General features: G+C 43.5%; 2 protein-coding genes across 21 annotated transcripts in view; one reads left to right on the top strand and one right to left on the bottom strand.

Annotated features, from left to right (window-relative positions):
* The window catches only part of LOC109899469 (progressive ankylosis protein homolog), a 24,251-nt gene extending 19,739 nt beyond the window's left edge, over positions 1-4,512 (top strand). For both annotated transcript variants that reach the window (XM_020494740.2, XM_020494741.2), the window contains 2 exons: positions 2,571-2,670; positions 3,109-4,512. In XM_020494740.2, the coding sequence (XP_020350329.1) occupies positions 2,571-2,670; positions 3,109-3,234 (226 nt within the window). In that variant the 3' untranslated portion in view covers positions 3,235-4,512. The remainder of the gene's footprint in view (positions 1-2,570; positions 2,671-3,108) is intronic.
* LOC109899467 (uncharacterized) lies at positions 4,023-14,523 on the bottom strand. Of its 19 annotated transcripts, none has more exons than XM_031836017.1 (12): positions 14,315-14,522; positions 13,043-13,129; positions 12,709-12,961; positions 11,579-12,274; positions 11,257-11,451; positions 8,882-9,196; positions 8,667-8,752; positions 8,431-8,537; positions 8,018-8,161; positions 7,586-7,708; positions 6,646-6,915; positions 4,023-5,099 (listed from the first exon to the last, which is right to left on the bottom strand). In XM_031836017.1, exons 3-12 carry the CDS (start codon positions 12,861-12,863, stop codon positions 4,884-4,886), a joined length of 2,307 nt encoding a protein of 768 aa, XP_031691877.1. In that variant the 5' UTR covers positions 12,864-12,961; positions 13,043-13,129; positions 14,315-14,522; the 3' UTR covers positions 4,023-4,883. The 19 variants fall into 19 exon arrangements, with proteins under 19 accessions (XP_031691877.1, XP_020350322.1, XP_020350323.1 ...); XM_020494733.2 differs by having other exon boundaries at positions 14,327-14,522; XM_020494734.2 differs by having other exon boundaries at positions 13,073-13,129; positions 14,327-14,522.

Here is a 14,523-nt window from a genome sequence, read left to right as displayed (position 1 = left end):
ACCCGTTGCCTTGAACCCGTTGCCTTGAACCCGTTGCCTTGAACCCGTTGCCTTGAACCCGTTGCCTTGAACCCGTTGCCTTGAACCCGTTGCCTTGAACCCGTTGCCTTGACAGCTTTGCACACTCTTGGCATTCTCACAACCAGCTTCATCAGGAATGCTTTTCCAACCGTCTTGAATGAGTTCCCACATGCTGAGCACTTGTTGGCTGCTTTTCCTTCACTCTGCGGTCCAACTCATCCCAAACCATCTCAATTGGGTTGAGGTCAGGTGATTGTGGAGGCCAGGTCATCTGATGCAGCACTCCATCACGCTCCTTGTTCAAATAGCCCTCACAACAGACTGGAGGTGTGTTTGGGGGGGGGGGGGGTCATTGTCCTGTTGAAAAACAAATGATAGTCCCACTAAGTGCAAACCAGATGGGTTGGCATATTGCTGCAGAATGCTTTCGTAGCCATGCTGGTTAAATGTGCCACCAGCAAAGCACCCCCACACAATCACACTTCCATGCTTCATGGTGGGAACCACACATGCAGAGATCATCCGTTCACCTACTCTGCATCTCACAAAGACACAGTGGTTGAAACCTTGGTAGGCTGTCATTTTAAATAAGAATTTGTTTTTGTCTGACTTGCCTAGTTAAATAAATATTAAAAACAAAATCTCATTTGGACTCAACAAACCAAAGGACAGATTTCCACCTGTCTAATGTCCATTCTTCTTATTGGTGTCCTTCAGTAATGGTTTCTTTGCAGCAATTTGACCATCAAGGCCTGATTCACTCTGTCTCCTCTGAACAGTTGATGTATGTTACCTGAACTCTGTGAAGCATTTATTTGGGCTGCAATCTGAGGTGCAGTTAACTCATCCTCTGCAGCAGAGGTAACTCTGGGCCTTCCTTTCCTTTGTCGGTCCTCATGAGAGACAGTTTCATCATAGCGCTTGATGGTTTTTGCTTGTGCACTTGAAGAAACTTTCAAAGTTCTTAATTTTCCGGATTGACTGACCTTCATGTCTTACAGTAATAGACTGTCGTTAATCTTTGCTTTTTTGAGCTGTTCTTGCCATAATATGGACTTGGTCTTTTACCAAATAGGGTTATCTTCTGTATACCACCCCTACTGTATCACAGCGCAACCGATTGGCTCAGACGTATAAAGGAAAGAAATTCCACAAATCAAATCAACAAAATGTGATTGGCAGCTTCATTAAATAGTACCTGCAAAACACCATTCTCAACGTCAACAGTGAAGAGGTGACTCTGGGATGCTGGCCTTCTAGGCAGAGTTCCTCTGTCCAGTGTCTGTGTTTTTTTGCCCATCTTAATCTTTTATTTTTCTTTGCCAGTCTGCCTGGAAGGCCAGCATCCCAGAGTCACCTCTTCACTGTTTTTTTTAAATATTTTATTTTTTACCTTTACTTAACAAGGCAAGTCAGTTAAGAACAAATTCTTATTTTCTATGACGGCATAGAAACAGTGGGTTAACTGCCTGTTCAGGGGCAGAACGACAGATTTGTACCTTGTCAGCTCAGGGATTTCAACTTTCGCTTACTAGTCCAACGCTGCTACCCCAGGGTTATCTTCAGTATACCACCCCTAACTTGTCACAACTGTTTTGGCTCAAACACATGAAGAAATTCCACAAATTAACTTAACAAGGCACACCTGTTAATTGAAAGGCATTTCAGGTGACTACCTCATGAAGCTGGTTGAGAGAATGCCAAAGCTGTCAAGGCAAAGGGTGGCTATTTTGAAGAATCTCAAATATCATATTTTGATTTGTTTAACACTTGTTACTACATGATTCCACATGTGTTCTTTCATAGTTTGTCTTCACTATTATTCTACAATGTAGAAATAAAAATAAAGAAAAACCCTTGAATGAGTAGGTGTCCAAACTTTTGGACTGGTACCGAGTTAATAGAACATGCATCTATCTATGTGCTATGCTCAAAGCGAGTGTTTTTTGCTGCACAAGAATTCAACCCATCGACAATACTAGCTGCCCTTTTACCCTACCTTATCTGTAAATACAAGTGAATGTGTCACTGCCATTTCTGTCTGAACCATATGAGACAAAGCGGTGTGACTTCAAGATGGTCATTTCACTGTGGGCAAACGGTATCTGAGCATAAATCACTATAAAAGACTGACCATAATAGAGAGGACTTTTCTTCCATCGCTTAGCAACGCCTCTCATCCGGACTGACAAGCCGAAGCCAGTATATCAGACCTGCTGCTATACTTTCTTTACCCCAGAAAAAAAACATCCGTGTTTGCTAGACGCCAGGCTATTTCACAGCAAGACATCTAGGATGACTTGCATTCTTCCAGAACTAATTCGCACATTTTTCACTTGCCACACACTGTAGGCCTACAACTAAATGGCTATTTTGCTTTAGTTTCTTTTGGAGGAAGTGTGAAATGGGCCTATTTTAGTCTATACGGCCCCCCAAAATGTATTCCAATAGGGTAAGCCTGTACCACATAGGCCTACGGTATATCCTGTATTCTGAGCTCTACTGGTCAGTTGTTCCAGTGTTAATGAAAGCTGGGGTTTGTGTTTCAGTGTCCACGGGGCCACACTGGGGGTTGGGTCTCTGTTGGCTGGTTTCATAGGGGAGTCTACAATGGTGGCCATTGCGGCCTGCTATGTCTATCGAAAACAGGTGAGAGAACCCCTATATAAAAGGAAGAGTAAGAAACGGTATAGCAGGGTTCCCCAACTGGCGGCCCATGGGTGATTTCATTTGGCTCCCCCAAGTTGAGCAATTTATTGTTGGACTGTAAAAACACCAGCAAATAAGCTCCAAGTTATTTTACTTTGGAACAGATTTCCTAAATTATTCCCACACGAGAGATATGTAACCCTATACAAATGCAAGCATGATTGTTGTAGTCATATGTTTTTGTGCTTCTTGCGGTCAATTTGTCGTCATTTTCCAGCCCCCTGACCATCCCCTCGAAAATATTGTCCCGTGCCTGAATCTAGTTGATGAGCCCTGCTGTATAGTCATACAGTGAAGTACAAAATAAATATAAATTGCTCTTCATTCCTTTCAGCTCTTTCTTATATTCCTTTTCTTTCATTCTCTCCTTTCCCACAGAAAAACAATGAGATGGCCAGCGAGCTGGTGGTGGAGGGAGAGGACTCAGCTCCTATGAGCGAGGTGTGTTCCAGAACTCAGATGGATGCCATTGAGGAGCTCCAGGAGGAGGAGCTTCAGGAGTAGAGGCACATGGAGAGAGCGAGAGAGAGACAGGAGAAATTGGAGCTGAGCTCCATTAGAAAAAAGGGAATTCCAGCGGAAGAGGACCATGGGTAGGCCCCAATACCGAGAGACTGAGAGAAGAACACAGATCGCTTAATAGGCTCCTTGAGTGGATGATCAGCCATGATGAGGAACACGCACTGTACAGACAAGCCATGCACTGAAATCCATGTAAATACCTTCCAATCCTCTGGACAATTAATGTATTCATGAACTGCAGAAATAGGATAAGTATTAATCACTTTCATCATCGTGTTACTGCTAATTGAGCATGGGAAATAACTGATGTAGGAAAACCGGTCCTCAGCTAAGGGAAATGTGTTGTGGAGAAATTGAAACATTATTTTACTTGGATAATCAAGTAAAAGAAGCACAGCTTTATTTTATTTTAATGCTGGAACATTTTAAAAAGGACCTGTTGAGTTGGGCAAGTGTATTTTACATTGAATGGTGTTCAAGAACTAGAGTTCTGTTTTATATAGGCGACGGGAATTTGCAAAGTGTATATTAACTTGCAGAAAGGGGTCGGGAATCCCTCAGTATCTTAGTGGGTGTGTGTGACTGTGTTTGCATCATTATGCTCGTCCACTTTATGCAGTCTGGGAATGTTTCATTTTATTTTGACAAGTATAGCTATTTTCTTAATAGCACATTCTGACTGTTCGATGTACATATTGTAAAGGCATTATATTATTTGGCAAATAAATTATTTAAAGAGCCCATCTGACTATTGAAACATTGACACGTAGTGAGAATTTATTTTGAAAATATTTATTTTATTTCCTTTAAAACTCTGCAATCATACTGCACAAAAGTGTTTACCCAAGTGGTATAATCAGTGTTAGCTTTTTTACATTTGATTTTTTTACCAAAATAGTCACCCATATTGTGCATAAATGACTTAAGGCAACATGGAGGACCAGGCCAGGCTTCATATGTAGAACCTAACTCAGAGGCTGCTGGTTTGACAATGAACCAGGAAACTGTTGCCAGTATCTGGATTTTGTAACAACATTGGCACAATGCATTTTCTCCAAGAGCACCTTGGTTAAAGGCAGCATGTTACATTTTGAAATAATAACACAGCTTTACTCGAGCGTATGGCAGCAAGCAGAGACCTGGCATGCCACTGACGCAGGGACAAATGATCAAACAAACTTCCTGTACTCCAGTTAACCCATCTCTAAAAATGCAGTTACTGCTAACCTTACAATAAAATTGTGTATTTCATGAGTTACATAAAAAATAAACTTCTAAATTTAAGTACCAATAACTAACTGGTAGCTAAAATTGATTCAAGGTCATGGTTTCAGTGTCAAACAAGGCTAAAATGTGCTGTGAGGAATTGACCTCTGCCTACTCTGCTCTCACCCTTTATGGGTGTTTTAGTACCCATTTACACCTGCTGTTAAAAAAAAAATGTGATCTGATATCTATTTAATCATCAGTTCTAGTCAGATTCCAAAAGCTCTTTTTCTAACAGGTGTAAATGGGGCCATAATGTCAATAGGCAGGAATATGTTCAGTGTTCACTCAGTCAACATGAGTGCTTTCTGTTCTGCCTGCCATGAGCAGCTTCTTCAGTGGCAAATCAGGGACTTTGAGTCCAATCAGCTTGCATTGAGGTCTTCTGGGACCTGGAGTCCATTGGGCTGGCCCACTGGGACATTGTAGTGCCGGTCATCCTCTGTGACCAGACATACACAGGGCCAGTCTTCCTTATGGTCGTCGGGAAAATAGGTGATAAACTCCTCTGTGTGTGCCATGTACAGCCTGTAGACTTGGATGGTGCACTGCAAGGCATATCCCAGCAGAAACATCTCCACCTACACTCAGGAACCAATGAGATAGGGAGTTGACGCTTTATATTTAGAACATCATTATGGTTTTAGAAAATTGGGTATTGAGAGTTAGTGGGTGCATTGGATCCATTGTTTAAGGACTTTGAAAATTAACTTATCTGTAGAAGCCTCTTAAAAGTTCCAGGGCTCGAATATTGGTTTATTCGGATCAGTTGAACGCTATAGCGCGAGTTAAATCAAAGTCATTTCCGATTGAGCCGACATATTGCAGTCTCCGAACGCGGGAACCTTGCCTTATTCTATTGCGCTATAGCTCGGAATTGAATTGAGCCCATACTATGTTATACATTCTTCCCTGAGATACTGCTCTGTCATTGATGCTAAGCTTCAAATCCAAACTCAAATGTTAATCTCTGGCCTGCTCTGACCTTCCCAAGAGTCACTGAACAATCCAGAAAGACCCTGAGGCTTAGGCTGAACTGCTGTTGAGGACAGAAGAACAGATGGTACAGTGCAAGTGTGTGCATGTTAGACTTCAAGGTTTGGTTTGTGGGAAAGCAAAAACACACCCATCCTATTGTATCCTCTTGTTTTGCTCAGCACGGATTATGACTACCGGTTAAAGGGTACCTCTACTATGGGTTTGGATGGGAAAAGTCCAGCTAAAAGATCCTGGTTTACCACTGTTTAACTGCCAGGAAAGGCTGCAGTGTTGGAAAATATTTTCCCACGCTACCAATTACTTCACACTGGAAGAAGTTAAGCTACACAAAAGATACCCGTAAAAAGGAAAATTCCACCCCAAAGCTATTTTGGTATTTGTTTCATTAGTCCATTGTTGATAGTCCCAAAATGTTTTGCTTGTCAACAGTCATAGTTTCAAGATATGCAACTTTCAAAATACAGAAATCTGATCCGTATGATGATGCAAAAACAATGGACTAATGAAACAAATACCATTTCTCTATGAATTTGATCAGGTCGCCCAAAAAGGTACATATTGCAGCTTTAAAAAATAAATATATATATATATATATATATATATATAGCTTCCTTTACTACAGTTACTTTGAAAAAGTAGTTCACAACATCCAAAGTACTTTGAAAAATTGTAGTATGAAAATCTGAAATGTCAGAACAAATTGCGAGAACAGAATTCTCAGATTAGTCTATTAAACAAAGACTGTTTTAAGAGAATTGGGCAGGTCTGATGATGAAAAAGAACGAACGTCAACTTCATCCATAGTTTTTCTTTTTGCAAAAAAAGTGTGTAGTTCCAGTAGTTAGCTACACCTCTACATGGCAAGAAAGTCCTTAACTACTGAAAAAACGAAACATTTTATTTAGGTCAACTACCACCAAGCTACTGCAAAACGTAGTTAAATGACAAGTTGAACTACATTTAGTTCCCTACTCCAACACTGAAAGATATTTAATTGATGCCTATGAAAACCCTATTAGAGATAGTGTTTGGGCTTATGTATATCTAGAAGTATTAAATGCATGTTCATTTGAACAGGGGACGGGACCATGTTTGTGTGTTACGTCGCCACAGCAACATGCTGCTCACCTGCTCCAGCCCCCCGCTGAATCCCACTTGGCTCAGGTGGTTGGACAGGAAGCTGCGTGGGCAGTCGGAAGAGTCGCGTGCGTAGAGAAGCCAGCAGAAGACGGGCACGTCTCCTCCCTCTTGCATGGTGGTGTGGAGCTCCACGGCCCGGCCCAGCATGAGGAGCTTCAGGGCTTCCAGCAGGCCCAGCTCCTCCTCCCCTCCCTGGAACACACGCTCACACAGACACAGTCTCTCCTCCGCACTGAAGCAGCCCACCGCCGCCTGCCACTGGGCACAACACACACACACACGCCACATACTGTCATCACCACCATGGCTGGAAATCATACACATTGAATTATTGCTCTTTTCTCAACCGCAATTCACACACAGTCAACATTTTATGGCTGGATGTCATACTGCTCTTATCTTGCAATTCATGACTTCAGTGTCAGTCAGTTGTCACCATAATATGAAGGTGACAGTATACACCATTTTCCCATTAGTTTGTGGTATTACGGTACAGCTACCAACCATCTAACGACAGAGGGAGAAGTCTTTGAAGTCTAATCAAGAACAGAGTTCCTCCAGAGGTGGAATAGGCTGTTTGCTGCCAGCCAGAGGTCTCACGTTGCGATACAGTCTACTTTCCACAGATAGGTATTAAACTGTTTCCTGAAGACTGACGATCAATCTATCCCGTCTCCTGTTTAATATCAGGCTGCTTCAATAAAACACAGCAATCCGCAAGGGAGGGTACAGTCAGCGCAGTACACCACAAACTACTCTAAAACTGCCATTAAAAACGCCCTCCCATGTGGTCATAATTACAACCATAAGGTTTGGGAATCAGCTACGTCTCCATTCAAAGTCTGGGAAAAGACATTGGTGTTTCCGCCTTAAATACAGTACAACGTGTACAGTACATAGGGCTGGGTAAGGAAGGCACGGGCGGTACCCTGTTCTGGAGGAGTTCCATGTAGCGTTTGAGCTGTTGGGCGGCATCTTCGCTTCCCTCCCTCTGTCTGCACTCTGAGGGGAACATCCACTGGCCAATCAGGCATTCCAGCTCCTCCAGCCACTGTGGATAAGAGACAGGGTTGTATTCATTATGCACCAAACAGATAGAAACTGATTCAAATGGAGAGGGACATCCTTGAACTTGTCTAATAAGAAATGCACATTTTTGTTTTCCATTGCAAGATGTTTAGCTACGGTGTGCACTAATGAATGTGACCAAGACACATTAGATTATAACGGCAAGCCATACTGACCATCAGGCAGCTAATGTCCATGGTACTGGGGTCGTAGGTATAGACAGTATGAGGGCTAATGACTTATATGCAAGTTTTAGAGAGTACACAGCGTTAGTTATGCAAGCATGGTGTACCGTGGAAATGTGTTCGTCCTGCAGCCAGACAGGCAGCTGGGTGCTGGTGGAGAGCACCTGGAACAGAGTGGCTCGGAGGGCACAGTAGTTATCTCCTCTCACCCGTCTCAGGCTCCCAAACCTCTGAGACAGCTCAGTGTAACCCTGGGACCAGACAGGAAGAGCAAACTAGTATGAATCATCTTGTAAGAATGTCCTAAATATTCATCTTAAAATGGGACAATCTGGTATTTGAAAAACAACAACGCATTCGCTCCTCTGCTCCGCAACAACAGCAGCAGTGGTGGGGGCGGTCAGTGGTGCCGTTTCACCCTACTCCGGATTCCATCTTTTAAAAGGTCCATAAATGAAGGAACCAATCCCATATTTCCTTTTTAAAATATAAGTTCATAGTAACTGGCTATTCAACTGACCTTTCTAATAAGGGTACTTTTGGCAGTGTTTCCCTTCCACTCTCTCTCACTGTAGGACATAATATCCACCATTGGTTCCAGACTGCATCGGTCCTCAACCTTTGGAACTGAGATAGGGAGAGAAGAGAAAAAGTGAGAAAGAGAATACTAAATATTGAATCAAAACATTTGTGGGTATACCATTAAAGGAGACACTGGTGTTCTGGTAAAAAGGAAATGATCTGAAATTGACTGACGTGTGATTTCAAACAGTGGCTCCGGGCCTGCATGTTTAACTGGCCCCTGGGGGAGCTCTTCAGCTCCTCGATACAGGTCTTCCTCGCTAAAAAAAAGTGGATGACAGTTAATGATGTTATTATTAACATGTCAAATAATAGAAGATCATTTTGGTTCAATTATGTGACACTGATCTGCAGTCAGTTCTAAGGTACAAAGAGAGACATTGACAAACCTAACTCCCAGATCGTCCCCAGCAGGACCATCTTCTTCCCTCACTTGTAACACCTCCAAATCAGCAGAGGTGCTGGGCCCCTGATGGGCCTCTCCTTTTAGGGCCTCCTCCCCTCCCGTCTCATCCCCTGTCATGGCCCCTGCAGCAGCACTCTCCATCTCCTCATCCTCCCGTTCCTTTGTTTCTGGCACTTCTTCCTCCGCTCCTTCATCTAAGAGGTCTTCCAAAGATGGGACTTCAACCAATCCACCCTGGGTACCTTCCTTCGCTTGTTCACAGGAGTTTTGACTGGAGAGAGAAGTCGAGAAAGCCATTCTGTGAATTGCATACGTTTGCACGTCACGAGAAGAGCATCTTTACTGTCATGGTCTTATGTTCTTACACCACATTCCTCTCGTACAGTCTGGCCTCAGGTGAGCCACAATGTTAGTACCATTCTAATGTTCAACTGTAGAAGACGACACTTTGATCTACCTTGTGAGGAATCATCTAAACTCAGCCACAAAAAGAAATGTCCCCTTTTCAAGACCCCGTCTTTCAAAGATCAATCGTAAAAATCCAAATAACTTCAGATATTCATTGTAAAGGGTTTAAACACTGTTTCCCCATGCTTGTTCAATGAACCATAAACAATTAAATGAACATGCACCTGTGGAACAGTCGTTAAGACACTAACAGCTTACACACGGTAGGCAATTAAGGTCACAGTTATGAAAACTTAGGCCTCTTTAGTGTCCTTTCTACTGACTCTAGAAAAACACCAAAATAAAGATGCCCAGGGTCCCTGCTCATCTGTATGAACGTGCCTTAGGCATGCTGCAAGGAGGCATGAGGACTGCAGATGTGGCCAGGGCAATAAATTGCGATGTCCGTACTGTGAGGCACCTAAGACAGCGCTACAGGGAGACAGGACAGACAGCTGATCGTACTCGCAGTGACAGACCACGTGTAACAAACACCTGCACAGGATCGGTACATCCGAACTTCACACCTGCGGGACAGGTACAGGATGGCAGCAACAACTGCCCGAATTATACCAGGAATGCACAATCCCTCCATCAGTGCTCAGAATGTCCGCAATAGGCTGAGGGAGGGTGGACTGAGGGCTTGTAGGCCTGGGGCAAGGCAGGTCCTCACCAGACATCACCGGCAACAATGCCGCCTATGTGTACAAACCCACAGTCACTGGACCAGACAGGACAGGCAAAAAGTGCTCTTCACTGACGAGTCGCGATTTTGTCTCACCAGGGGTGATGGACGGATTCGCGTTTATCGTCGAAGACATGAGCATTACGTTGAGGCCTGTACTCTGGAGCGGGATCGATTTGGAGGTGGAGGGTCCGTCATGGTCTGGGGAGGTGTGTCACAGCATCATCGGACTGAGCTTGTTTTCATTGCAGGCAATCTCAACGCTGTGCGTTACAGGGAAGACATCCTCCCTCATGTGGTACCCTTCCCGCATGACCCTCCAGCATGACAATGCCACCAGCCATACTGCTCGTTCTGTGCGTGATTTCATGCAAGACAGGGATGTCAGTGTTCTGCCATGGCCAGCGAAGAGCCCGGATCTCAATCCCATTGAACACATCTGGGACTTGTTGGATCGGAGGATGAGGGCTAGGGCCATTCCCCCCAGAAATGTCCGGGAACTTGCAGGTGCCTTGATGGAAGAGTGGGGTAACAACTCACAGCAAGAACTGGCAAATCTGGTGTAGTCCATGAGGTAGAGATACACTGCAGTACTTAATGCAGCTGATGGCCACACCAGATACTGACTGTTAATTTTGATTTTGACCCCCCCCCCCCCCCCCCCTTTGTTCAGAGACACATTATTCCATTTGTTAGTCACATGTCTGTGGAACTTGCTCAGTTTATGTATCTTGTTATGTTCATACAAATATTTACACATGTTAAGTTTGCTGAAAATAAACACAGTTGAGAGTGAGAGGATGTTTCTTTTTTTGCTGAGTTTATGTTCACAGCAGGAAACAGTATGGAACATAGATCAAATTATACTCAAAATAACAACACTGAGATGCCAAAGGTGTAGAGGAGAACAGTAATGTGGACCACTCAAGAGTAATTCGTTCCTATCCCTCAAACTCATTTCACTATTAATCATGTTCATTTTTTGCTTAACTTTTAGGAAATTAAGGACTGCATTCTTGTCATATTACATCACAGAGATAGATGGTTGAAAGCACGCCTGCACAATTCCGTTGTGTGATATTATTTTTATGATCTTTGGATGCCCCCTAATGGTGGCAAAGGAAATTACAACCCAAAATATATTTTTTTTTACAGTTGAAATCATTCAGTTTATTTCAACAAGTTGTGATAACGAACATTTCCATTGTAAATATTAGTCTACTCACCTCTTGTTGGTCCCAGAGGGACTCATTCTCACTGGTTCCTTCACCAGTCCAGTGAGGTTTTGGGGAACCAGACCATTCTGTGTGGGCTCCGTAGCTCCTGATAAAGCTGGAGAAGCCTCAGGATCCTGTGGACTGTCATTCAGGTGCGCTACAGAGCTCCTATTCTCTTTACCATCCACCCCCTTTATCACAGTGCTATACACGAGGGGACAGGGAGGAAAGATGTATGTAATGCACACTGTGAATACACAAAGAGTCACCCAGAAATCCCAATGGTTTGAACTGAAGCTACAGCCATTTTAGCCATAGACGTTTGACTTACATAGTGGGAGATGGAGATGAGGGCAGGTGAGGGACACTGTCGGTAGATGCTGCCTTCTCACAGGCCTCTGGTGGGGTGAGCTGGGAGTCTGGGAGAGATGTGACCACCACAGTGCCAAGACAACACTTCTCTGGCTCTGACAGTACATCCACCACATTGTGGAGGGGTATTGTTGAATCCTCATCCACAGTTTCAGAGGTAATGGATTCTACTGGTATCTCAGCTTTGGGAGCAAAGGCTTCAGGGCATTTGTCCTTAGCATCAGGTGTAACTGTTATATTATCTGAGTGTTCATTCTGGACCACAGTGGAGGTCTGCTCAGCAAGTACAGCTACATCTATCTCAGCCACCTTCTCTGCATCTCCTCCTCCTTGCACCTCTTCCTTATGGGGACCCTGGGGAGGATCTGAAGTGCATATCTGAGCTTCTACATTTGTGCTCTCTGTGGCTGTATCCTCAATGCTTTTGTCCAGTGCTGTAAGGATGGAGTTTGCTATGAGTCCAGTGCCTGTGTTGGGAGACGGCTCCTCAGCCTGTCTGTCTTCTGTCTGGAGGAGTCCATTCTTCTCTATAGTCTGGGGCTGGGCAATGTCTTCCTTTCCATTGGTTTTGGGAGGGACACTACAGCACACCTGCACAGTCACAACAGCCACCTCTTTGTCTTTATTGTCCTCTGCATTGTCTCCTCCCGTTTTCCTGCGACAAATCATCCATGGAAACAAAACTAACATGTTTCAAAATACATGTACTACAAGGCAAAAGTATGGAAGATTACAAGTGCTTCATGTGTTTGCCAATGGTTTGACTTGCTAATTCAAGTGGTGTGTTCCCACTGGGCACAGACATCAGTTCAACGTCCAGTTTTGATTTACATTTGGTTGAGTTGTCAACTAACTATTTAGGTTAAAAGTTGAATGAAATAAAATACAAAATGTCCTTATGTTGATGATTTTTTGCAAATCCAATCAGTTTTCCACATTGATTCAATGTCATCACATTGTTTATGGGGGTTGAAATTACCTGGAAACAATGTTGATGCAACCAGTTTTTGCACAGTGGGTTTTGATTAGACTGCAATCAATGACTGATTTAATTAGGTAACCAATGGCAGTGTTGAGTCATAATCTTACCTCACTTCAGAATCTTCCTCGGAACCATTGTGGAATCCAGCGACCTCTCCACATTCTGATGAGGATGCTGGAATATCGACACCCCCATGAAGTAACCCACTTATTTCCTCCACATTGTCACAGGGACTAGCAGCAGGACAACACCAGTTTCCCATTCCCACTTAGACAATGCACACCCTCTGCCTCTCGAAAGTAGGTCTTGGGTAAAATGTTGTAACGTTACTCTGAAATCCACAGAGTCTTGGTTCCTACCCTGGTGAATTGGAGGAGCTTATTCAGAAATAGAGATTTTAGGTCCATTACAAACTGTTCAGAGCATTTGTAAAAACCTGACCTAAAAATCTATAGGACAGAGAGAGGATACCAATTCCATGCTGTGAGAGCCCAGGCCATACTGTAGCGTCAGGATGTATTGTTGGTCCTATGAGCAAAAGAGAACATACAGCAGAGGCTGGTGGGATGGGCTATAGGAGGATGGGCTCACTGAAATGACTGGAATGGAATATATGGAACGGTATTGAACACATCAAACATATGGAAACCACATGTTTTACTCTGCTCCATTAACACTATTCCAGCCCTGACAATGAGGCCATCCTCCTTTAGCTCCTCCCACCAGCCTCCACTGACATGCAGTGAAATTCAACATTAGATTTCCTATTTATTTCACCCTTGTATGAAGTAGCCTATATCTTTATACTGACTGGAATATATGTATACTGACTAAAATTACATGAGGAGCAATGGCATGCAAATCACTTTTTTACAAGGGGGGAAAAAAATATATATACAAAAAAGGCGCATGCGCTATTAGGACTCGTCTCCGCAGGCGGCTGTGGGAGAGAAGATAAACGGTCGGTGCAAACACTGGATCCTTGGGAGGTCCATTCCCCCCTTACCATTTTAAACTTCCACTTCAATTGAGTAGGGCCGTCCCAAGGATCCCGTAAAGCAAACACCGAAGAGCAATAGCGGCACCTCACCTTGATGTTGCTTGTTTACCACAATCCGGTGCTGCGATTACCCTTCGGTTTCGATACATTTTCAGAAAAGACACAACATACTGTATCATTCACGGCTAGGCTGTCATAGACGCTCCTCGAAACGTGAGAATGTTGTTTAGCCAATTCAACTGACTGGCGTGATCAACGCCTGTGCCACCCCGTCCGATGCACGGAAGTACAATAAATAAATGTGGAGGGTGTGTCTTCCAACAGCAAGAAATGTGTAGTGTAGCGAGCCATCAGATTAGATGACAAATGTTGTGACGTAAATTTATTGGAAAACGTTACATATAATTTGTTGTGAGAACGCTAGGATAAGGATTATCTGTTATTCCTTCCAACATTGTAGCACAGCTAAGCTTGCAGACTAATAATAACAGTTTGCTACAATGTTACAAGCAGCATGCGCTCGAGACAAAATAGCTGCATACGCAGGAAGTTTAGCGCACGACAGTTTCATATTTTGGTCTGAAACTCTTGACAGCTCAGGGCTGAAAAATGTGATTCTTGGCCAACATAGGGCTGAAAAATGTGATTCTTGGCCAACATACACACAGCATAATGCTAAGGATATACATGAACGACGTACATTCGACACTCACATGTCTACTTACTTTCAACGCTGACTGCTGCTGTACACGGTTTCAAAATATAGTTTTACAGTTGTCCCACTTGTTGTGAAATACAGCAACCAGTTGATAAACGTCGTTCTGCTGGAATGGGGGGGTGTTTGACAGTTCAACATATACAACAAAGATGTTTGATATATGAAGATGTCATACTCAGCATTTTACCATTGAAAAAAAGGTCA

Source organism: Oncorhynchus kisutch, linkage group LG11 (assembly GCF_002021735.2).
Source record: "Oncorhynchus kisutch isolate 150728-3 linkage group LG11, Okis_V2, whole genome shotgun sequence".
In the NCBI taxonomy this organism is placed as follows: Eukaryota; Metazoa; Chordata; class Actinopteri; order Salmoniformes; family Salmonidae; genus Oncorhynchus; species Oncorhynchus kisutch.
Note: the sequence above shows the minus strand (reverse complement) of the source record. Positions and strands in the feature narration are given on the sequence as shown.